This window comes from Salmo trutta, chromosome 12 (genome assembly GCF_901001165.1).
Source record: "Salmo trutta chromosome 12, fSalTru1.1, whole genome shotgun sequence".
Classification (NCBI taxonomy): domain Eukaryota; kingdom Metazoa; phylum Chordata; class Actinopteri; order Salmoniformes; family Salmonidae; genus Salmo; species Salmo trutta.
Genome location: NC_042968.1, coordinates 18,090,080 through 18,113,819, shown reverse-complemented (window position 1 = coordinate 18,113,819; position 23,740 = coordinate 18,090,080). Strand labels below are relative to the sequence as shown.

General features: G+C 42.2%; 2 protein-coding genes across 3 annotated transcripts; both read right to left on the bottom strand.

Moving 5' to 3' along the window:
- Positions 1 to 789: 789 nt before the first annotated feature.
- On the bottom strand, positions 790 to 4,817 carry gcshb (glycine cleavage system protein H (aminomethyl carrier), b). The gene is made up of 5 exons (XM_029767414.1): positions 4,588 to 4,817; positions 2,892 to 2,971; positions 2,437 to 2,500; positions 2,214 to 2,345; positions 790 to 1,897 (listed from the first exon to the last, which is right to left on the bottom strand). The coding sequence occupies exons 1-5, from the start codon at positions 4,736 to 4,738 to the stop codon at positions 1,800 to 1,802; spliced, it is 525 nt and encodes a 174-aa protein (XP_029623274.1). The 5' UTR covers positions 4,739 to 4,817; the 3' UTR covers positions 790 to 1,799.
- Positions 4,818 to 7,044: 2,227 nt separating this feature from the next.
- LOC115203068 (lysine--tRNA ligase-like) lies at positions 7,045 to 17,891 on the bottom strand. Of its 2 annotated transcripts, XM_029767412.1 has the most exons (15): positions 17,787 to 17,861; positions 11,817 to 12,005; positions 11,500 to 11,641; positions 11,166 to 11,331; positions 10,969 to 11,062; positions 10,682 to 10,868; positions 10,400 to 10,525; positions 10,053 to 10,172; positions 9,807 to 9,969; positions 9,505 to 9,678; positions 9,322 to 9,407; positions 9,143 to 9,228; positions 8,843 to 8,969; positions 8,468 to 8,611; positions 7,045 to 7,526 (listed from the first exon to the last, which is right to left on the bottom strand). In XM_029767412.1, exons 2-15 carry the CDS (start codon positions 11,957 to 11,959, stop codon positions 7,452 to 7,454), a joined length of 1,833 nt encoding a protein of 610 aa, XP_029623272.1. In that variant the 5' UTR covers positions 11,960 to 12,005; positions 17,787 to 17,861; the 3' UTR covers positions 7,045 to 7,451. The 2 variants fall into 2 exon arrangements, with proteins under 2 accessions (XP_029623272.1, XP_029623273.1); XM_029767413.1 differs by lacking the exon at positions 11,817 to 12,005 and having other exon boundaries at positions 17,787 to 17,891.
- Positions 17,892 to 23,740: the final 5,849 nt, after the last annotated feature.

Sequence of the window (23,740 nt, the reverse complement as noted above, 5' to 3'; positions counted from 1 at the left end):
AATAAAGTTACATACATTTCACTTATGGACCCGTTTCAGACAGCCTATTTCTCCGAGTATCCCCCAATTTTCCATTCTCATTGTAATAATTATGAATGACGTTTTCAATGTATGAGTTTTGTGCATCGAAATATTAAACCATAATACTTTCTTGAAATCATAGTAAAGATATGCAGCACACACTTTTTAAAGTGCACATAAACAGCAACACCAAAACTCTGCTCATTGTGTCAAGACAGGACCATCCCAAGAGGATCTTTTCTGTCCGACAGCCAAATGGTATTCTCCTGTAAAGAAGTAAAGCCCCATGCCCCTTCATAGTTAACGGTTAAAAAAATAAAGTCAAAGATTTGCTCAGTTTCTCTGCTACACTGATTCTGTGCCCACTTTTGCCATTAATCATTGACCAACCCTCCTCTGCACCTCATCTCTATCTTAATCTAAGGGCAAAAGTCAAGGTGTGCCGAGAGTCAATGTTAGCAACGAGAAGCGGCCAGTGTCATCAGCAGTGCTTCTCTATCCTCCTGGTTTTTCACGTTAGGCATCAGAACAAAAAGTTTGAGTTTAAAGCAGGATAATTTCTAGGAATAGGTCCACACACACACACACACCCTTCACAGAATGGGAAACGAGCCATTTACAATGAAAACTACTGTTCCATTAACTGACTGTGCTGATTATATGTTAATAAATCAGTGGTACTGTGTGGATATATTAAATGTGTTAATATCACTGGAGTGTAACTTTCGGTTACCATTAGCTTGAATCACTTGAGTTGGAAAATACAGCAGCAGTATATCAAATCAAATTTTATTGTTCACGTACAGTTTAGCAGAGGTTATAGCAGGTGCAGCAAAATGCTTGGCTTCCTAGCTCCTAACAATGCAGTAAAAGTGTCAAACAAGTACACAAATAATCAAAAACAAGATATCATGAATGTCAGGACAAATCAGTAATCCAAATGCAATCTACGCATATATAGGGCTACACCAAAAATATATACTAAGAATATGTATAGCAGTAGACATTAGTGAGCTATGCCACCATCCAGTATATAAATACAGGCAGTGTGTATAAACAGTGTAACAAAAAATGCAATATATTCCAGATGTTACCTCAAAATATGACAATATCCCAAATATAATTGATTCTTGCTTCATTTGTGCTTTAGCCTTTTGTTCTAAAGAAGGTTATCTTGCTGAAGAATGTGAATCTACAAGTGTGGGAGTCTTTGGAAGTGCCAGGCTGCCAGCCAAAGTTCAGTTTTGACTAGTCTTGCATTGCCAGACACCAAATTAAGTTGAGACTATTAAATAATGACTTAAGGTGGTTTATGGAAGTAAGTGAATAGTACTGTATTCCATCCTTCCCACCAGATGGAATAGAAAAGTCATAATGAAAAAAAACAATGGATTGTACGCTGTATTTATTGTCTCCGACTTCTCATTTCCGATCACTTTCCAACCTGTTGCCACTTCTATTTTTTTTCAGTCCAAACTAAGCACCTGAAATAATAAATCTTTGATTTTTGTGCCAACAGGATTTATCATTGTGACAAAAGGACATGGGAACAAACCCTTCAGGTTGTCTTGTGGTTTCATCAGCAATAAGCACCTAGATGAGCATTGTTAATTAACATTTTGGTTATCTTGGTGATGAAACAATTACAGGCAAAATAAATAGGGCTACTTTACATATCATTTTAGCTGAGATTTTACAGCCAGTCCAGATTAGTGTGAAAGACCTGTAATCATCATTAAAAAGAACATTTAAAAAAAAACAACATGGAGCCAAGCAGTCTACTCATCAAGTGATTTGATCAATTTCTCATAGGAGCCATCGTCCATGAGGCCATCAAGTTCTGCTGGGTTGTCAATAGTCATCTTAATTAGCCAGCCTGGAAGTCAAAGAGCAGAGCAACCGTCAGTAACATTGTCAGGAGAGGGGGTTTAGTGTGTTGAATGATTATTCACCAACAAAAATCACATAAGGAGGTGGCAGGTACCCTAGCGGTTAAGAGCGTTGTGCCAGTAACCGAAAGGTCACTGGTTCGAAACCCCAATCTGAATAGGTGAAAAATCTGTTGATGTGTCCTTGAGCAAGACAACCCTAATTTGCTCATCTAAGTCGCTCTGGATAAGAGCGTCTGCTAAATGACTAAAATGTCAAACATACGCATCAACTGATTTCTCATGTAACGTCTTGATACTCACCCCCTTCGTAGCAGGATTTATTCACTAGTCCAGGGTTGTCTGCCAGCTCTGTGTTGATTTCAGTTACCTCACCAGTCAGAGGAGAGTACAACTCACTAGCAGCCTTCACGCTTTCCAAAGCACCAAACTCCTCTGAAACACAGAGGACATGCATGACCCTCCTTATTGGCAACAAAGTTCATTTACTTGTGGGAGGAAACTTAAACCTGAAAAAAAATCTCACCCATTTGTTCAAGTTTTTGCCCCACCTCAGGGAGTCCACAATACACCACATCACCTAATGCTTCCTACAATGGAGGGACACAAATTCTAACATTTTAGCAGATATTCAAATTTGAAGTATACATTGAGGAAAATCTGGGAAGAATCCTAAGGTGTAACTGATTTCATGAAGCATAAAATAAGGCCAATGAAAGTTGTGGTAAACTTAAAGTTATTGCACAAATATCAGATTGGCCCTCAAATTTTAAGCCAGGCATAATACAAGTAATCAATTACCCTAAACAATAGTCATACACATGTAAAATTGTATATGTCTTTGTATTGCAGGACAAAGTTCCAAAATAAATCTCTCAAGACAATACAGGCATTATGTAGACCAATAAATGTCAGATTATCAGTCATTTAGAAACAGCCGCACACTAAATCATTGATAAAAGTATCAACCAAACTGCCTACCTGAGCAAAATTGCTGATGCCAACTGTGCCAACTCCTCCCTCTACTCGCACCCACTCATGCTTGTCTGTGAATTTCAGGGCTGTAAAAATAGACATTCACGTCAGATTATGGGATGCATGTGCATAGAAAAACCAGACTAATAAGGTATTAGTACACTGACTAGTTGACACGGCCATAACCTTGAAAAACATGAGTACACCATCACTTTAGTGTTTCCAAACTCTAGGGGGGTTACCCTAACTAAGTACCCATCCCAAACCACACATTGCCCTTGTTATTGACTGTCCAAAGGACACTAATGTACTATGGACCAGAGCCAAAAAGTACTGTGCAAAACTAATTTAAAATACTGCATGATGGCAAAAGATAACATTCATGCACTGCCCCACATTCAGCCCTGTAATGTCAAACAAGATGTGAATTGTATTACTATCACCATTGTGATGTCAAGTGCTCATACAATGTACCAGCATTCTCTATTACTGTACATTGTAGTATGGTTGTACACAGTATGAGTGGTGGGAGGGAGCACACACATTTAACAGTTCTCTATTGGTTGAAGTGAAAAACATCCTTCCTCTAATCTGCTATGTAGGCTGTTCCTTCTATTAAATTAACTAGTTATATTTTATATTATTTTGGACAAATATGTAATCCACATTTTAAGCAAGAAACAATAAAATATGGTTTGTGTCAAATGCTGTCAATCTTTCCCGATATGCTGGGGAGGAATTAAATGCCTCAGTTTCCAATGCTAGCATCAGATCATGCAGAAGAAAATACAGGTTTGAACCAGATTGTGAAGTGTGCATGATGCTGGGGCATGGCTGGTTTGTCTGAAAGACTCAGGGGAGAGCCTTAATGGAGATCTTCAATATCATTTAGACTAAAACACCACACATGTAGTTGCCATTTGCAGGCTACACATGTAGTAAATATGCTAAATATAGATGTATGCTGAAATGTGTTACTCCTGACCAGCCCATGTCCAAACTCGTGCGTGACTTGCTGTATCCAATTATCCATTACATTGGGGCAGGAGACAGTGGGTGTCTGAGTGCCTAACAAGCCCTAATGTTTTTTAAAGACGGTGAAAAGCAGACCCAGCAAATCGTTGCAAGGTCAAGTTAAACCTCTGATAGGCTACACTGTAAAACATTGTTTAAGAAAATTAAAGCTTTAACCGACCTGGCTACCTTTGGGGTCATCCCAGATAGCAGTTTATGGAAAGCGACCATATAATTCAAAATGTTACGGTTAAACCAAACTATCGCGGGGAGCGTTGTTCGACAGGCTGGTCAGGGAATCCCAAAATTCCATAAAAACAAATCACTTGATTTCTGTCTGGGAATAACTAAGGATAGTTTACTTTTAGACCACGTTACGGCCAGCATTAGGCTACTTTTTATTTGTGCCATCGACCAAACTTTATCGTAGCAAGGCATGCGTTCTAAACTGCTTACAAAACGGGATATGCTGATCACCAAATAAAATTAAATAAAAAAAGTCGCAGTTCATGCTCTCTCTGACGTGTAGAAATGTACCGTGGGAAAGTCACCAAAACAGCGTGAGATTTTTCCCCCTCTGCGACTGGAATGCGTAGCCACAGACCCGTTAATCAATTGTGATGTTGATAAAAATCTAACATGCAACACTGAGCGTGCCAATTTAGGCAACATTGTAACAAATTGTTACCTGTGGACAGTCGCGAGGCAGTGCTCAGTGTCCGTACGGTGTTTGCCTTCCATAAGAGCCGATTTGCGGATATCTGTACAGGTCGAGAAAGCTGAAGCAGTACTGTGGAAAAGTTTGCAGAAAGGCACCGGAACGCTACTCTCATCGCCATCTTCACAGTGTTGGCCGAAATGATTACACATGAAATTGACTGAGTGGAACGCGCACAATCACCATTTGCGCGCTCTCGACATGAAATAGAAGCGGATTTTCAGCAGGACTTTGTGGAAGTTGGACCGTATTTGCCGATAAGGTTTTTCCTTATATGGATACTCTCAAGGCGTAATAAATGCGCAACAGAATATTTCGGAAAATAATAGTTTTTTTCCCGCATAGTTGGTAGTGTTAGATTTTATTCTGTCTATGGGTTTGTCTACTCTGCATCTTTATGGCATTGTGGAACTAACCATAAGGTTTTGGGCGCGTTCCTCTGCCCAGGCGTTGCTGAAGCATTTCATATTTTACACTGATATTTTAACTATCAGCTAATCACATACATTATAACAATCTGTCAATCGATGCCGTGGCACTCAACCATTGGTTGATTCATGCAACATCTGAACAGGGGAACGCGATCATTCTCGTTATGCTTGGTAGGTTATGACTCTAAATAGTTTTTCCTTCATGAATATTACAGCCCTAACCCCGTCACTGTTTCTTTGGTGTCCGTTTTCCATTGTACTGTAGTACACAACTGCTGAGATTGGGCAACAGTTCCTAGAACATAGTGTTCGTTTCATGTTAACTTATTCTGTGTTCCCGGTCCAAAATGACCGCCCCGTTATAGCTGATCATAATCCATAATAATACATATATTATCCCCTAAAGTTGTGTTAGATCTTTTTTATCAACTTAAGTTCTTGTGAACATTACAAGTTTTTAACTTCTACTTGCTATTTATGGCCTGTAGGCCTCATTGACCTGAGCTCATACAACTAATTTTTGAGTAAAAAAAAGCATAATGTATGGATTATTTTGACTATAACAAATACTCAGATTAAACATATTGTGCTATTTATCAGACTACTTTGTGTCAAAGTTTAACAAGGACGCTCTCCTCACCAGTGTCATGATTAAAGATAAGGTCAATAGCCTCACATACAGTATATCGTTTGGTCATTGTGCTGCCACAGAATGAAATGTGAGCAAGGCCTCAAAAAAGTTTTATATACCAGAGCTGCGAGAAAAGTTCTATATATTATTGAAACAATGTTGCGATTGCTTGTGAGAAGACCAACAGGTGTGGTTCCCATGGGGGAAAGATTCTATTTCCTTGTCATGGAACCCAAGAAGGGGAGTGAGGTGTGTGTGCTCAAACATACATGCATGTGGGGGTATGGGAGAGGAAGTGTATCCATCTGATGAATGGGCATGTGCCTGAACTCAATTTTATACACTAATTGTAGTCTCCCCATTCATTCTTATGACCGGTCACCACAGGTGTACAAAGTTAAATTAAACACCCAAAGTTTTATGAAAATCATCAAAATGTAGTTTGGGTGTTCAGATGCCCTGTGTGGACAGTCATGAAACCTTATGAAAATCAGATGAAATGAACTCCATTTTTCAGAGAGAACTTGTAAATCAGTCCAATTTGACCGGAACACAGCAGGAGGGTTAAACAAATGCTGGTTTTCTTGATAGATTTCACACTAGGGTCCTACAGTACTTTGGAACATGACTAGAAAGTGACTGGACTACATTCACTGGAAATGAACTTGCAGACACATCTACTCACCTTGTGCTCTTCCTCCTCTAACCAAAGATATTGTACACAGGTCCTCCCACAAAATCCTTTTAGGGGTTGGGGTGCATATTGGTGGTCAAGTATTCAGTCACCAGGGGTGTATTTATTACGTCTTACAGAAACAGTTTACCGTTTAACAAACAGAACGAAACGGATTGAGCTACCTGAATTTGTCCAATAGAAACTCTAGTTTGTTTCTAAATGTTTTGCGTTTGGAAAACAGAAAAGACAAAACATTTTACATTTGTCATTTAGCAGACGCTCTTATCCAGAGCGACTTACAAATTGGTGATATCCAGTGGAACAACCACTTTACAATAGTACATCTATATATTTTTTGGGGGTGGGGGGGGGGGGGGGGGGGTAGAAGGATTACTTTATCCTATCCCAGGTATTCCTAGAATACCTAGAATAGGTGGTCATTCTGCCATACTGTTTCTATTTAACAAATTCTGGTACGTTCCTCCGTTTCGTTTGCTTCCGTTTAAGAAACGTTTTGCAACAGATTCAGCTGATTTATCCAAATAACCCCTGGTTTATCCAAAAACGTATGAAAATGTACATAATGAAGACCATGGCTAAAAAACAAACCAGTAACGTAGGCCTACTACAACAGTATATCAGCTGCAGACACATACTTTGACATGTAACTCAATCATGGGAATACAGAATCACATTTTTGTCAAATTTTATTTTTGTTCCAATGGGAGTTGTGTGGGTGAACATTTTTTGTTGTTGTTGGACTGTATAGAATACAATAACACAACAAACATGTCCAGAAACCCTCATTCACTGACATTACATTGGGCTTGGATGTCCACCACACTAATGAGGGAAGACAGAAAAGAGACAAAGAGCAAGGTAATAAGAGCACACAATTGTAATGGAGGAAAAATCATTTAAGTAACTTATTTCCCTTAATAATGCAGATTGCAAGATTCAAACCATATGATAAAATGGAAAACAGTCAATGCCACTGGGACACATAGTGAGACCAACAGACCAATCTGATTATTTCCCCAGGCTTCATCACCATGCCAACCCCTGCAGAGATCTGCCAGCAGGCGAGGTCACAATACTACACAGAGGTGCCCTCTGTGAGAGGGGCTGTCTTGTTGTCATCAGGCTTCATGGCAGGGAAGAACAGCACCTCCTGTGAAACAAAATTAACATCAGGTGGTTTCACAGACACAGAGTCCTGCTGAAGTGCATTCAAGTTTGTAGTGTATTGCATGTGTAAACAAGCATCAAAACAGTGTCCCCTATTGCATAATAATAAACATGCATGCCTAAAGCCTTGTTCACATTGGCAGTTTGAAGCGACTCAAATGCAAATTCTTTTGCATCTTCGATTCAAATCTATTACTTTTCCTGCAGTCTGAACAGCCAAAAAGCACATGAAATCAGATATTTCAAGCCACATTTCAAACCACCTACGAAGGTGGTATCCGGTTCCATGTGCTACAGTACAATGGAAGTCAGATACAGATCTGATTCCTGGCCAATCAACTTGTCTGAACACTCAAATCTGATTTATTGGTTTTTAGACTTATCTGGCATATCTTGTTGCTTGCTAGCTACTCGGTTGACAGTTTGATAAGAACACGTGGTAGCTAACGAGCTTGTTAATGGTTTACAAACAAATGACTGAATGTGCTAGAAAGCTAAACAGCTACCTAGCTAGCGGACTGCTGAGGCTAGCCAAAAAGGACTCCTTTTGAAAGGTGGATCATCTTATCCTTTGAGCCTTTTATAAGTGTTCTTACACTATGACTTTGAACATTTAAAGACATTGTTGTCACCTTAGCTGCTACATAACTTCTGAGTGATAGGAAGCACAAGCACCACCACCAATCAGCCTAGCCCACTGCGCACACACCAGTCATTACTATGACAACTAGCATAGCCATGTCAGCAAATGACTGCCATCTATACACACACACACGATTTGGTCACTTGTGAATTCCTGTTTGAACAGTCAGTATTCCAAAATAGACTTGAAAAACGACATTGATTTGAGCATTAAGGCCTACAGTGCTTTAGAGATTGCACATGATCTATATTGGCCTCTGTCTGTATGTATTATGACTGTACCTTGATGTTGTTGGAGTCTGTGAGGAACATGGTAAGGCGGTCAATGCCCATGCCCCAGCCAGCAGTTGGTGGCAGGCCATACTCTAGTGCCGTGCAGAAAGTCTCATCAACGGACATGCTCTCGTCATCACCCTCTGCCTTGGCCTAATAAAACACAAAAATACACACAGGAGCTAGATGAGAAACCAAAACTAAATAGCTCATCAAGATTTACAGGGTGGTGACTCAAACAGGAAAATACCACAAAGAAAATGAAGCACCAACGGTAACTAAGTTGACGTAAGGCAAGAATCTTTGGGAAATGTGTCAGTTCAGTGGCCCCTACTACTACATAGTTTCTAGCATTACTCAGCCGACTCGCCCAGGCACACTGACCTTAGCCTGTTGCTCAAAGAGCTCCCTCTGTCTGATAGGGTCGTTCAACTCAGTGTAGGCATTACAGATCTCCTTCTTCAATACAAACAGCTCAAAACGCTCCGTCAGGCCTTTCTCTGACCGGTGCCTGTATGGGGAGAGATCAAGGAGAGCATAGCTAGAGACATCAGCATTGACGAGCAGGGGGCACTGCAATACCTATGACTCTGTTTCAAATGGTAACCTGCAGTCCACTGGAATGTGAATAAGAGCACTGTTGCTTGTTTTTAAATGAGTGTAATATGGATAGGAAGAGCTCACCACTTGGCCAGGGGGCTCATGATCTGTGGGTGGTCACAGATGAACGTGGGGTTGATACACGTGACTTCCAGGAAGTCTCCCACCAACTGCAGAGATAAACATCAACTTCAGTTTAGTCATGTCGTCAACAACACAGAAGGGGTATAGGAGGGTTTCCTGATGTAGATTAGAAAAGGCACCTTGTCAAGGAGGCGGGCAGTGGTTCTAGGAGGAGGGCACTCCACTCCTTTCTGGGCACACAGTTCATCAAAGAATTTACGGGTCTCTGGGGTGGGTGGAAAGGGACAGGTCAGTAAGACAATTCTATAATTATATAGGAGGTATAGCTGTGGCACTGTACTGACCGGCATTCATTATCTTACCGTCACTGTCGTAGGTGTCAGCAGCTGGGAACTTGACGCCCATCTCCTTCTCCAGGTCGTGTGTCATGCTGACCCTCCTGAAGGGAGGAGTGAAGTCGATCTCATAGGTCGGGCCCTCTGGACCCTCTGGATGATACTTCACTTTGTACCCTCCAGTGATGTGCTTGACCATCCCTGATGGGAAGAGAGAGAGCAGACCAGTTAGTAATGGAACTTAGCAGCTACATACCTACATATCACTGTGAGTAACACTATATATTCACATTCCAGAATGATGAAGCAGAAACACCCCCTTCATTCACCCGAGAGAAGCTTCTCTGTGATATCCATCAAGTCATGGTAATCTGCATAGGCCATATAGAATTCGCAGGTGGTGAACTCTGGATTGTGGGTGAGGTCAATGCCTTCGTTTCTGAACTGCCGTCCAATCTCATACACTCTGTCAATCCCCCCAACCACAAGCATCTGGGGAAAGACACGGAAATATGAGCATGGAGTTGAAAGTGTTTTTTCATGTGTTATTGGTCCTTCCTCGGGGGACATGTTACCTTGTGGTAGAGCTCAGGAGCGATCCTCATGTAAAGGTTCATGTCTAGGTCGTTATGGTAGGTCACAAAGGGTTTGGCAACGGCCCCACCAGGAATCAGGTTCATCATGGGCGTCTCAATCTGTAAGAAACGTGTGTTGTGGTTTGAAAGTCTCAGTTACCTATCTCCATCTATCACCCATACACTGTTTGTGAAAAAGAAACCTTTAAAATAACTTTCCACATCAAAGAGAAGACAGCTTTACCCCTCTTGAACTCTTAACCTGAACTCCTCCACACTCCAATGTAATTTTCCTGACAGACCTTTTTTAAAAAACACAAGTGCCCCCTAGTGGCCATTTCCCTCACCTCCAGGAATCCCAGCCCATCCAGGAAGCTGCGGAGGTAAGTGATGATCTTGGCACGTGTTACAAACTTCTGCCTCACATAGTCATTGAGAATCAGATCCAGGTATCGCTGGCGGAATCGTGTTTCCTGGAGGCAATGGGTTAGAGAAAGTGTGAGGATTCCTAAAAATGGTAATTTCTTCTGCAGGTTACATGAATTAAAGGTGTCCTGTATCGTCTCTCATTCATATGAAGGCCTGACATGTTTTATGTATGTCCACTACAGGATTGTGAAGGTGCTCACCTTGTCCTTGAGACCAAAGTGGAGGTGGGGCAGCATGTGCAAGCAAGGTGAAAGCAGGGTCATCTCTATGGGAATGATGCTCAGCTCGCCCTTTTTGGTCTTCCCTGGGTTACCACGAACACCAATGATGTCACCACGCCGCAGCTTGTTGTTAATGCGCACAAACTCCTCCTCAGACTTGTAGCTCCTGACAGGGAAGATGGACAGACGGGGTTAGAAAAGATACATGTGGGAGGTATTTGAGCTCCCATGAGTAGTAGAGTTCTAGGAAGGACCGTGTTCTGTACCTGTTGGTTGCCATAACTTGCAGCTTGACGCCTTCCCCTCGCAAGTCATAGAAGATTAACTTGGCCCCGGACTCTCTCTTGGCATGGACACGACCTGCCAACAACAGAGTTTCACATATGTCAAAAATACAGATTGACCATCAAATGACAACATCATATTATTTAAAATCACAATATTTGAAAACAGTTGTCAGTACCTGATACATTGAGGACAATGTCTGTTAGCTGGTCTCCAGGCTGTAGGTGGTTGTATTTCTCAATGAACTCTGTGAGCGACAGATCTACATTGTACTTGTGAGGGTATGGGTCCTCTGCTGTGCCCTTCAGAGCCTGGATGGCTTGAGTGCGGATCTTAAAGTATTGCTATTGGGATAAACATGAGGTTAGTGCAAATGTACAAGAGCTCAATTACTGCAGCCCTATTTTTGAGAAATATATATTTTTAATCTTCTACTAAGATCAGCAGTCAAATGTTCTGAAGCAAATCACAAGAGGGAGGGAAGGACGATCATAAACATCCATATAGCTCACGTTAGGGTCCAGGGTCTCCTCATCTGCCCCGTATGCATTCTGAACTGCCTGGTCATTGGTCTCCTTCTGCTCAACCTGCTCTTTGACTTTGGCTTCCTTCTCAGATGCCTTCTTCTCAGCTTTCATTCGCCTCTTCAGCTCACTGACAACAACAACGACACAGAGGGTGACATCAGGATATCTCGTGGACTCAGCATCGAGGTTAAGGGGACTACTCGGGAGACTACTTTATAAAGCCATACAAGTAACGCCTAAAAAGGGAATCATTCATGACAAAAGGTTAGTTGTTTTTCTCACTGAACGGAAAAGCCACCAACCTTTTGTCACCTCGCCAGCGATTCCCCTGAATTAGAGCTGGGACTGACACTGTGCTGGGGAGAGCAAACTTTACCCCCTGAGCCCTGACCCCAAAGGCTTGACACACCTGGTGCCTGGCAGTCCTGACCACCAGAGTCAGCATGGTGATGCAGGCTGACCTACTGTGCTACACCAGTCAATGACCAGACCTGGAGAGAGACACACACACACAGCTGACTTATTTCTGTGAATTTGAAACATGGGACCAACACTTTACATGTTGTGTTTATATTTTTGTTCAGTGTAAACGGGTTTAGTAACATTGGTGTAAAGTAAGTAGAAATACTTTGAAGTACTACTTAAGTAGTTTAAATATTTTTTTGACAACTTTTACTCCACTACAATGGAGTAAAAGTCGCAGGACTTTGCAGTTCGAAAACTCTGCCGTCATTTTCATATGGCCCTGAGATATATCGGGGGTGTCTCTCTATAAAAGTCTGGCCTCACACCAAAACACAGATTTAAGAGTCAAACTATCATTCAAAATGAACAACCAACCCTTGTCAATGTTGATATCCTATTTCGGATTGTGATTCGGTTAAATAACAAAGCAATTGACTTGCTTCTTTCCTGTTTCGCCAGCCTCCCAGAATCTCCATCCGAAATTCCAGAATGACTAAATTCTCTTCTAACCAGTGATATAAAAACGCTCATATTCCGTGTGTCATTTGAATAGGGAACTGACAGCCTTTTAGCAACATTACTTTTATTTGTATTTATTTTTACATTTTCTGACAATGTGACCACTTAGATATGGTCATTTCCACATCTTATTAAATTCATATAATATTTGGGAACAACATTTGAAAACTATCGCAATATAGAGTGGGAAAGTGGCCATCCATTTGGAAAATTAATAGATACTGCAGTAAATAATTTACAACAAAAAAACATGTCTCTCCCAGGACCGGAGTCTACCCAGACCGGTGCAGAATAAGCAATCAGAGCTACAGTAGGCCTTTATGCCACACAGACCTCCTATCATTCACGTTGAACTGGACTGTGTTTACAAGCAGTATCAACGGCGCGATTTTAGATCATTAGAAAGCATTCGCCAAAAGCCACAAAATACACCTGAATGGATTTCTACAAATATTTAAATACTATGGGAGTCCTATTGATCAAACAACCATGAAAAGGTAGGCTCCCTCTCCCTTAGTTATGCACATAACAACAGCAAGATCAACAACTAATGCTATCCAGAGCGAGATTAGATAAACCCTCTTAAACTTTTTAAGATAGTTAGCCGTCAAAATTGCACTGAAACGATGGGGAATAGTAGCCTGCTCTTACTTCTGCAGCTTGCCTGGCAATGCATGCTTGTCCCCAACCCACGTTTTGACAACTGAATGGGAACTTTCCGGCACGCACGTTGATCGATGCCAAATACATTTGATTGACAACTAAGGGTGCGTTGGTAAATTACCTTCAGTGTGTCAGTGCGTTCTGGGTCGTTCGCAAATTCAGAGCATTGTCTGTTTGTAAATTCAGAGTGTTTTGCTCTCCAAGTATTCAGAGCCACACACACACACACACCTTACGCTGGACGCTGTGGCTGAGGACTAGGTTTGATCTGAGCGTTCCTCACAATGGCAGTCAAGCACCAAGTCAACCTCACTCTTGACCATTTTACTCACCCTAGCAGAGCTGGTTAGGCGGTTTACATGTTATTTAGAGCGTTAGTGACTAACTGTGCTAGTGGCAACAATTCATCAGTTATTCTGCGCTCTGGCATATTCAGACGAGTGCTCTGAAATCAGAGTAGATGGCCAGAGTGAATTTACAAATGCAAGAGATACGCTAACTGCATAATAGTCGTTCAAGTTCAGCATAGTTAACTAGATAGCCAGCAATGCGATTCACATTTATTGCTAGCTAAACAAATGACACCTGTATCTCTAGTTGTAGCCACCGAAAAACAATATGGGGAAAAAGGTCAGTCACTCATCCAATGACATCCTCCTTAGCTGGCTAACTAGCTACCTGACATTAGGCACCATGCTTTTAGCTTGCTAAATAAATAGCAACATATATAGATATGCTAGCTTATTAGCCACGTTATGACTGACTTGTGATCATTGCCCTTGCTAGTTATATTGTATTGCAATTTCCAGGGTTAGTTACATTTCTTCATATTTGTTGAGTAGATAAAGCGCTGTCAGTTCAACTCTAAACAGTGCATACAACCCAATCATTTGCCCCCGTTCTATTGATGTTAATGTGATATGAGTGATTAACAAAATAGTGTTGCGTTAAACTTTCCGCTGGCAACCCACTTTTTTAAAAATGCAACAATCCAACATGTATCTGGCTGTTTTCTACAAGTTGTCCTCTAACCAGTGATATGCACATTATTCCCAGATTCCATGTGTTTTTTTCAGTAGGGTTCCTTTGAACAGGATTTGCAACCTGACCCCCCACCTTGTTCTATTGATTACAACTTGATATCGATATAAGTGTTGCATTTCCCTTTGTTTTGGCGAACCCCAAATCAAAACGTGACCCGTTTCAGGAAGCTAGATGATTACACGACCCATCAAGTTAGCCAGGTGTGTCTGGGGGTGATTACAACCATCTATTGTATTTCATTATTTTTGCTACTACTTTCACCACTTTTAGTCTTAATCTTTGGTTGTTTACTACACTACTCACTCTGTTTAGCACATGGCCTCACATGTGAATCCTTAAAGAGATTGGTGGGGATAGGCTCAAAGAGGGTGTGAACTATGCTGAATGGGTGTAGACAAAGAGCTCTCTAGTAGGTGTACCTAAACATTCAATTGCCATTTTCTCAAAAGTTTCAATAGTATTCTAATTAAAATCAGGTAAAAACTGCTGACTGAGTCCAAAGTTTGCTGTGATTGATTTATTTTGATGATATACCTGACATCGTGAAAACAGCTTTGTCCTGTCTAATCACGTTTGAGTTAAAAAAAAAAAAAACAAGCATTTTCTTTGACTTTTGATAATGAAGTACAGTTGAAGTCAGAAGTTTAGATACACCTTAGCCAAATACATTTAAACTAAGTTTCACAATTCCTGACATTTAATCCTAGTAAAAATTCCCTGTCTTAGGTCAGTTAGGAACACCACTTTATTTTAAATATGTGAAATGTCAGAATAATAGTAGAGAATTATTTTATTATTTATTTATTTCACATTCCCAGTGGGTCAGAAGTTTACATACACTCAATTAGTATTTGGTAGCATTGCTTTTAAATTGTTTAACTTGGGTCAAACGTTTTGGGTAGCCTTACACAAGCTTCCCACAATAAGTTGGTTGAATTTTGGACCATTCCTCCTGACAGAGCTGGCGTAACTGAGTCAGGTTTGTAGGCCTTCTTGCTCGCACACACTTTTTCAGTTCTGCCCACACATTTTCTATAGGATTGAGGCTTTGTGATGGCCACTCCAATACCTTGACTTTGTTGTCCTTAAGCCATAACTTCAGAATTATGCTTAGGGTCATTGTCCATTTGCAACCATGCTTTAACTTCCTGACTGATGTTGAGATGTTGCTTCAATATATCCACATTTCCCTCCCTCATGATGCCATCTATTTTGTGAAGTGCACCAGTCCCTCCTGCAGCAACTTGATATCGATATGAGTGATTGACAAATAAGTGATGCATTTCCCTTTGTTTTGGCACCTCCACAACATGATGCGGCCACCCCCATGCTTCACGGTTGGGATAGTGTTCTTCGGCTTGCAAGCCTCCCCCTTTTCCCTCCAAACATAATGATGGTCATTATGGCCAAACAGTTCTATTTTTGTTTCATCAGACCAGAGGACATTTCTCCAAAAAGTACAATCTTCGTCCCCATGTGCAGTTGCAAACCGTTGTCTGGCTTTTTTATGGCGGTTTTGGAGCAGTGGCTTCTTCCTTGCTGAGCGGCCTTTCAGGTTATGTCGATATAGGACTTGTTTTACTGTGGATATAGATACTTTTGTACCTGTTTCCTCCAGCATCTTCACAAGGTCCTTTGCTGTTGTTCTGGGATTGATTTGCACTTCTCGCACCAAAGTACGTTCATCTCTAGGAGACTGAACGCGTTTCCTTCCTGAGCGGTATGACGGCTGCGTGGTCCCATGGTGTTTATACTTGCGTACTATTGTTTGTACAGATGAACATGGTACCTTCAGGCATTTGAAAATTGCTCCCAAAGATGAACCAGACTTGTGGAGGTCTATAATTTATTTTCTGAGGTCTTGGCTGATTTCTTTTCATTTTCCCATGATGTCATGCAAAGAGACACTGAGTTTGAAGGTAGGCCTTGAAATACATCCACAGGTACACCTCCAATTGACTCAAATGATGTCAATTAGTCTATCAGAAGCTTTTAAAGCCATAACATAATTTTCTGGAATTTTCCAAGCTGTTTAAAGGCACAGTCAACTTAGTGTATGTAAACTTCTGACCCAATGGAATTGTGATACAGTGAATTATAAGTGAAATAATCTGTCTGTAAACAATTGTTGGAAAAATTACTTGTCATGTACAAAGTAGATGTCCTAACCGACTTTGTCAAAAGTGGGGTTACAAGGTAACCAGTGTAGTGTATGAATCTACTAGGCTGTATTTTCATCCAATGTAAAAAACACAATTTCAAATGTTGCTACATAAGACCGAATTGAGGTGGTGGGTCAAAAATGCATCACTTCAGAATGTAGCTGGCTGTCTTCAAGAGGTTGTCCTTTAAACCAGTGATAGTATTTCCAGTTTCCGTTTGTTTTTGTGTTGGTTTCAACAGCGCATACAACCTGATTTCCCCCTTAAATCGCTATGAGTGTTTAATATATCACAAAATGTGTCTGCATATTGATTTGGACACCTAAACTCTGTTTTGACATTGAGCTATTTATCAAAAGTTCTTGTCAACACATAAATAGCATATCAGTATGACCTGAACGGTTGGTTTAGTCGGCAAGCAGCAACAGCATCATTTTCAATTTGTTTTAGGAATAACAATGGAACTTAACATTCATTTCCAATTAAATCAGGTTAAAACTGCTGAATGAGTCCAAAAACATGCTGTGATTTTGTTTGATAAACCCGTTCACTATTTCAGATATACCCTGTCTAGTCAGTGTTAAAAAAAATAAAAATCGTGCTTTTTTTTTACTAATATAACTAATAAAAAAAAATATATATATATTTTGAGAATTAAGTATAATAAAAAACAAATACTCAGACTTTTACACAAGGAATACTTTACTCTAACTTGCACTTGACTCATTTTCTATTAAGATAACTTTACTTTTACTCAAGTACGACAATTGGGTAATTTTTCCACTGAGTAGGAAGAACTTTTTCACTTTCATTCTGAGCTGATCAGTCAGACCACGTAGCCTTGAAGTAGCTAGCTAAATCCACTAGCTAGCAAGACATCCCATTACAGAAGTGGGATTATAGGATAATTAGCTTGGATGCATAAAGCTGATGAGTTCAACGTTTCCCCACATAAATAGCATATCAGTATCACTTGAAAGGTTGGTGAATTTGGCAAGCAACTCATTACTGTAAAGCTAAAAAGGCAAACACTACTTTAGCTAAAACGTGGTCTTGTTCAACCTACATGAAAACAAGAAACTTCAAATCAGCAAATAACCTTTGGTAATTTGTACGACGGAATATGGGTTCTGTAGTCATCTACTCACAGAATAGGATGATAAGCATGCATACGTGCACATTAAAGGACTACAAGTAACACGCGTGATATGCAATTTGAACCGAATGGACCATTGGAATTTGTATGCACATTCGCTATGGTCAACTTGTTTTTCCATCGTGCTTTATCCGACCTGGTGCAACAATATCCTACTACTTTTATTGTTTAATAACAAGGATGTGATCCACACACACCATCAAAGTGTTTCAAACGTCTTCATAAATGCTGTCCAAAAAACGAGTGAATCGACAATGGCTTACTTTTTGCTGAGTTTCTCTGCATCCACCTCGGTAACGTCTGCCATCTTCTTTTTCTCCTTCGCTAGGCTTTGTCGGGCGTTGGCATCCAACGTTATGGTGCATTACCGCCACCTACTGTATTGGACAGTGGGCCAGGGAGAAACTAAATTCTACCTGCCAGCCACGTTTCTCTTAAAAAATATGACAAAATATTTGAGACTGTATCTAATGACGTTCTACTCAATATACTCTTTAAACTAATTTCCTGTATTCCCTTCTCCCTCATACTAGATATCAGCCTCTCTCTTTCCCTCTCATACTTCCCACACTGTATCAATACATGCTCCACTATCTCTGTTTCAAAATCAAATAAAATACAAATGTATTTGTCACATGAGCTGAATACAACAGCTGTACTGTAAAATGCTTACTTACAAGCCCTTAACCAACAATGCAGTTTTAATTAAAAGAATGCAGTTTTAAGAAAAATATTTACTAAATTAACTAAAGTAAAATAAATAAATAAAAGTAACAATAAAATAACAATAACGACGCTATATACAGGGGGTACCGGTACCGAGTCAATGTGCGGGGGTACAGGTTAGTCGAGGTAATTGAGGTAATATGTCCATGTAGGTACATGTAGGTAAAGGGACTATGCATAGATAATAAACAGCAAGTAGCAGCAGAGTAAAAAAGGGGGGATCAATTCAAACAGTCCGGGTAGCCATTTGATTAGCCGTTCAGCAGTCTTATGGCTTGGGGGTAGAAGCTGTAAAGAAGCCTTTTGGACCTAGACTTAGCGCTCCATTTCCGCTTTCCGTGCGGTAGCAGAGAGAACAGTCTATGACTAGGCTGGCTGGAGTCTTTGGCAATTTTTAGGGCCTTCCTCTGCCTGGTATAGAGGTCCTGGATGGCAGGAAGCTTGGCCCCAGTGATGTACTGGGCCGTACGCACTACCCTCTGTAGCACCTTGCGGTCGGAGGCCGAGCAGTTGCCATACTAGGCAGTGATGCAACCAGTCAGGATGCTCTCGATAGTGCAGCTGTAGAACATTTTGAGGATCTGAGGACCCATGCCAAATCTTTTCAGTCTCCTGATGGGGAATAGGTGTTGTCATGTCCTCTTCACGACTGTCTTGGTGTGTTTGGGCCATGATAGTTTGTTGAAGATGTGCACACCAAGGAACTTGAAGCTCTCAACTTGCTCCACTACAGCCCCGTCAATGAAAATGGGGGCGTGCTCGGTACTCCTTTTCCTGTAGTCCACGATCATCTCCTGGCAATAATCACACTTTCCTGTTGGAGGGTTTCCTACCAAATGTAAAGTCTTATTCAACTGGCTGTGTCCCAGCCTTAATCTAAAAATAGCCTCCTCTCTTCTGTCCATTCCTGCCGTCCTCCCCTCCCCGACTTTCTTCTGTACTTGCAATAAATGCCTGCTCTTAGTAACTCTATTCCACTGCTCCTGCCATCTCTGCATCGTCCCTGTCCGTATGAGGGGTTTTGCCTCTGCCTTGCTCATTGAAACTACAACGTCAACATCCCCGAACAAAGTGCTTCTTTAGCCAGTACATCAACTGTCTCTTTCCCCTCCACCCCAACATGGACTGGAACCCAAGTAAATGTTATCTGTATACCCGTTTATCTAATCCTGCAATGGGCTTGTAGTACATCATAAAGCAGGCATTGTCTGCTACGTGATCTAAAGGACTGAAGACTCATCAACAATGCACATGAATCGGAGCAAATAGCTACTCTGTCTGGCTTGACTTCCTCAACCCACTGCAAGGCCAACAGTATGGCCATCAGCTCTGCCGTATATAGAGCAAGATGATCTGTAATACGTTTCTTGACTCTCACCCCACATTCCTGCACTACAAATGCTGACCCAGTGTGTCTGTCCTTGGATCTTTTGAACCATCTGTGTAAATGGCCACAAAATCTTGATACACAGTATCCGGATGTCTCTTAAACAAATCAGATGGATCACCCTCCCTATCTTTCTGTAGTCTCTCCAATACTTCTAGATCAACTACTGGAGGCGGGAGTAGCCATGCTGGGTTTACAGGAATAGCTACCGTTGTACTAAACTCCCTTCCATACATCTCCCTCGCCTGAGTATTACCCACCCACCCAAAGCTTGTGTTCTGTCCTCGCTCATGTTCCCAGCATACCTGTAAAATCCCTTTCGCAGGATAAGACACCCCATGTCCCTGTAGGTTGACCCAATAATTCAGATGGTGTCTCCTAATCTGCAATGGCATGTCCTCCATCTCCACCTGTAGTGCAGACACTGGGGAGGTCGAAACGCCCCACTACATATTCTGAGTCCTTGCCCCTGTATGACATCTAGACTTTCCAATGAGGTCCGGACTGCCGAACCATACGCTATACTGCCATAGTCTATTACAGATCAGATGAATGCAACATGCATGGTCCTCAATGAGGAACGCCCACCCCCCACTCCTTCCCCGTCAGACAGCGCATCACATTTAGCACCTTCTTACACATTACCACCACTTTCTCAATGTGTTCTGCCCAGGTCAGCCTAGTGTCAAAGTACACCCCAAAGAACCTGAAGGCCCCCACCCACCCCAAGTTTCTCCCATATACTGTAACCTAAAGCATACCTCATCACCCACCTTCCTCCTGGTAAAGAACACTGAGTTTTCTCTACAGAGAACCTGAATCCCCACATTAATGCCCACCACTCTACCTCATCTATTGCCTCCTGTACCTTCCTGACTATGTATGGCACATTTCTTCCCCTCTTCCATAAGGCGCCATCATCTAATAACGACCTCCCAATATCCGGCCGTACCTGAGAGTACATCATTGATCATGAATGAAAACAACAAAGGCCTAATTACGCTCCCCTGCGGTGTACCATTGTCCACCAGGTAGCTGCCTTGTCCTTCCCATCTGGACAAGAGGAATACCTATGTAAGAATGCTGTTCATTGACTATAGCTCAGCCTTCAACACCATAGTACCCATCAAGCTCGGGCCCTGGGTCTGACCCCCGCCCTATGCAACTGGGTCCTGGACTTCCTGACGGGCCACACCCAGGTGGTGAATGTAGGAAACATCATCTCCACTACGCTGATCTTCAACACAGGGCCCCAACAAGGGTGCATGCTCAGTCCTCTCCTGTACTCCCTGTTCACCCATGACTGCGTGGCCACTCACACCTCCAACTCAATCATCAAGTTTGCAGACGACACAACAGTAGTAGGCCTGATTACCAACAGTGACGAGACAGGCTACAGCGAGGAGGTGAGGAGCCTGGCAGAGTGGTACCAGGAAAATAACCCCTCACTCAATGTCAACAAAATGAAGAAGCTGATCATGGACTTCAGGAGACAGCAGAGGGTGCACGCCCCTATCCACATCGATGGGACCGCAGTGGAGAAGGTGAAAAGCTTCAAGTCCCTTGAAGTACACATCACTGGCAACTTGAAATGGTCCACCCACACAGACAGTGTGGTGAAGAAAGAGCAACAGCGCCTCTTCAACCTCAGGAGGCTGAATAAATTTGGCTTGGCCCCTAAGACCCTCACAAACTTTTACAGATTCACAATTGAAAGCATCCTGTCGGGCTGTATCACCACCTGGTACGGCAACTGCACTGCCCGCAACCGCAGGGCTCTCCAGAGGGTGGTGCAGTCTGCCCAATCCATCACCGGGGCTACACTGCCTGCCTTCCAGGACACCTACAGTACCTGATGTCACAGGAAGGCCAAAAAGATCATCAAGGACATCAAACACCCGAGCCACAGCCTGTTCACCCCACTATCATCCAGAAGACGAGGTCAGTACAGGTGGATCAAAGCTGGGAAGGAGAGACTGAAAAACAGCTTCTATCTCAAGGCCATCGGACTGTTAAATAGCCATTACTAGCCGGTTACCACCCGGTTACTCAACCCTGCACCTTAGAGGCTGCTTCCCTATGTACATAGACATGGAATCACTGGTCACTTTAATAATGGAACACTAGTCACTTTAATTATGTTTACATACTGCTTTACTCATTTCATATGTATATACTGTATTTTAGTCAATGACATTGCTCATCCTAATAATTATATATTTCTTAATTCCATTCTTTTGTTTTTAGATGTGTGTATTGTTGTCAATTGTTAGATACTACTGAACTGTTGGAGCTAGGAACACAAGCATTTCGCTACACCCGCAATAACATCTGCTAAATATGTGTATGTGACCAATAAAATTGGACTTGATTTGCTAGACTTCCCCACCCTCACCTGTATAGATCTTCCAAACAGGAAGTCCTTTATCCAGTTGTACGTTCTTCCTCCTACCCCCATAATATCAAGCTTGCTTAACAACCCCTCCTTCCATGTCATATTATACGCCTTCTCCACATCAAAAAAGACAACAACAACATTCTCCTTGTTCACCTGAGTCTTCCTGACCTCTGATTCTAAGCAGAGCACTGTATCCATAGTTCCCCGCCCCCTTCTTGAACCCACTCTGATGTGGTGATACTAGCCCCTTGCTCTCCAGGAAGTAAGTTAGCCTCGCTGTAATCATACGTTCCATAATCTTTCACACGTGATGTTAAAGCTATTGGCCGATAGCTTGTTGGCCTCACTGGGTCTTTCCCTGGCTTCCGGATTGGTACCACTACTACCTCCTTCCAGCTGCCTGGTAGTTTCCCCTCCTCCCACACTCTGTTGTACAACACCAATACCTTATCCAGTGCCTCATCACTAAGATGGGCAAACATAACATAGCACACCTCATCTTTCCCAGGTGAAGATAACCCAGCCTTGCCTATTGCCCTTTTCACCTCTGCCATGGTGCATTCAACACATCATTTACATCCTCCCTCCTATCCAGCACTCCTGGGTGCTCCTCTCTCGTTCTCTCTCTCTCCCTCCTCTGACAAATTTGCCGAGCTATGCACTTGGACAAACGCTCTGGCCATCATCTCTGCCTTCTCATCTGTATCCTCCCCACTGGATAATTTCACTCCCTTCTAACCTCACTTCTCCCACAGGTGTCACCCTTCCAATGGTGTCACAGAACCGACGCCAACATGACCTCTTTGCCTGACGGATAGTTCTCCTCACCAGGGCCTGCTTATACTGAATCAGATGTTGGAAGTCATGCGTCCTTTTCAGTACTCTTAATGCCCCGTTTCTACTCCTCACCATTGCCCCACACTCCTCCGTCCTCCATGGGACTGCTTTCCTCCTTTTTCTTCCTCCTCCCTGAACTCTTAAGTACAGCCTCAGCAGTTGCCCCCACTCAATTATTCATACTATCCACATACCTGCTCATATCCACCCGAGCAATCACCTGCTGAAACTGATCCCACTTTGCCCTTCCAAACACCCACCTGTCTTCTCCATCCACTGACACCTGATCCCACTTTGCCCTTCCAAACACTCACCTGTCTACTCCATCCACTGACACCTCCTCCTCCCTCCGACCTACTGTACATAGTATGGGGTAATGATCACTCCCTACTGTCAACTCCCCCCATACCTCCCACTCACAAGATTCCTGTCATCGCACTAGATACCTGTGGCTACATCAATCCTGGTCCCTCGGCCATCATTCAGGCATACCTACCTTTAATCTCTATCAGATTTTCCATCACTTGGCCATTTCCATCCATCCAATTCCCCACACCACATTACCTTACTTCTATCCTGGCCCTCCACCCTCTCCAGCTCCAAGCGAGATCAACGCACGTACACAAATTTTGACGTTGAACTGTACGCAATGACATCTCAGTGTGTTCAAGGGGATCAGTCACAGAAGACACTGCGCAAAAGTAGTACTGCACTCAGACCACCAGGGGGATCATAGGAGTTTATTTTGTTGAGGGTGGTCTTCATTTGATATATATTTTATTTATTTAACCTTTAATTTAACTAGGCAAGTCAGTTAAGAACAAATTCTTATTTAAAATGACTGCCTACCCCGGCCAAACCCTCCCCTA

Bases quoted from the DNA above. Each gene is read 5' to 3' on its own strand.
- LOC115203068 (XM_029767412.1), bottom strand. From the start codon at position 11,959: ATGCTGACTCTGGTGGTCAGGACTGCCAGGCACCAGGTGTGTCAAGCC. The intron at 11,642-11,816 runs GTTGGTGGCTTT...TGTTGTTGTCAG, and splicing joins CGCTGGCGAGGTGACAAAAG to TGAGCTGAAGAGGCGAATGA. The intron at 11,063-11,165 runs GTACTGACAACT...TGTTGTTGGCAG, and splicing joins CATTGTCCTCAATGTATCAG to GTCGTGTCCATGCCAAGAGA.
- gcshb (XM_029767414.1), bottom strand. From the start codon at position 4,738: ATGGCGATGAGAGTAGCGTTCCGGTGCCTTTCTGCAAACTTTTCCACA. The intron at 2,972-4,587 runs GTAACAATTTGT...CTATTTTTACAG, and splicing joins TGCCTCGCGACTGTCCACAG to CCCTGAAATTCACAGACAAG. The intron at 2,501-2,891 runs GTAGGCAGTTTG...CCTCCATTGTAG, and splicing joins GCATCAGCAATTTTGCTCAG to GAAGCATTAGGTGATGTGGT.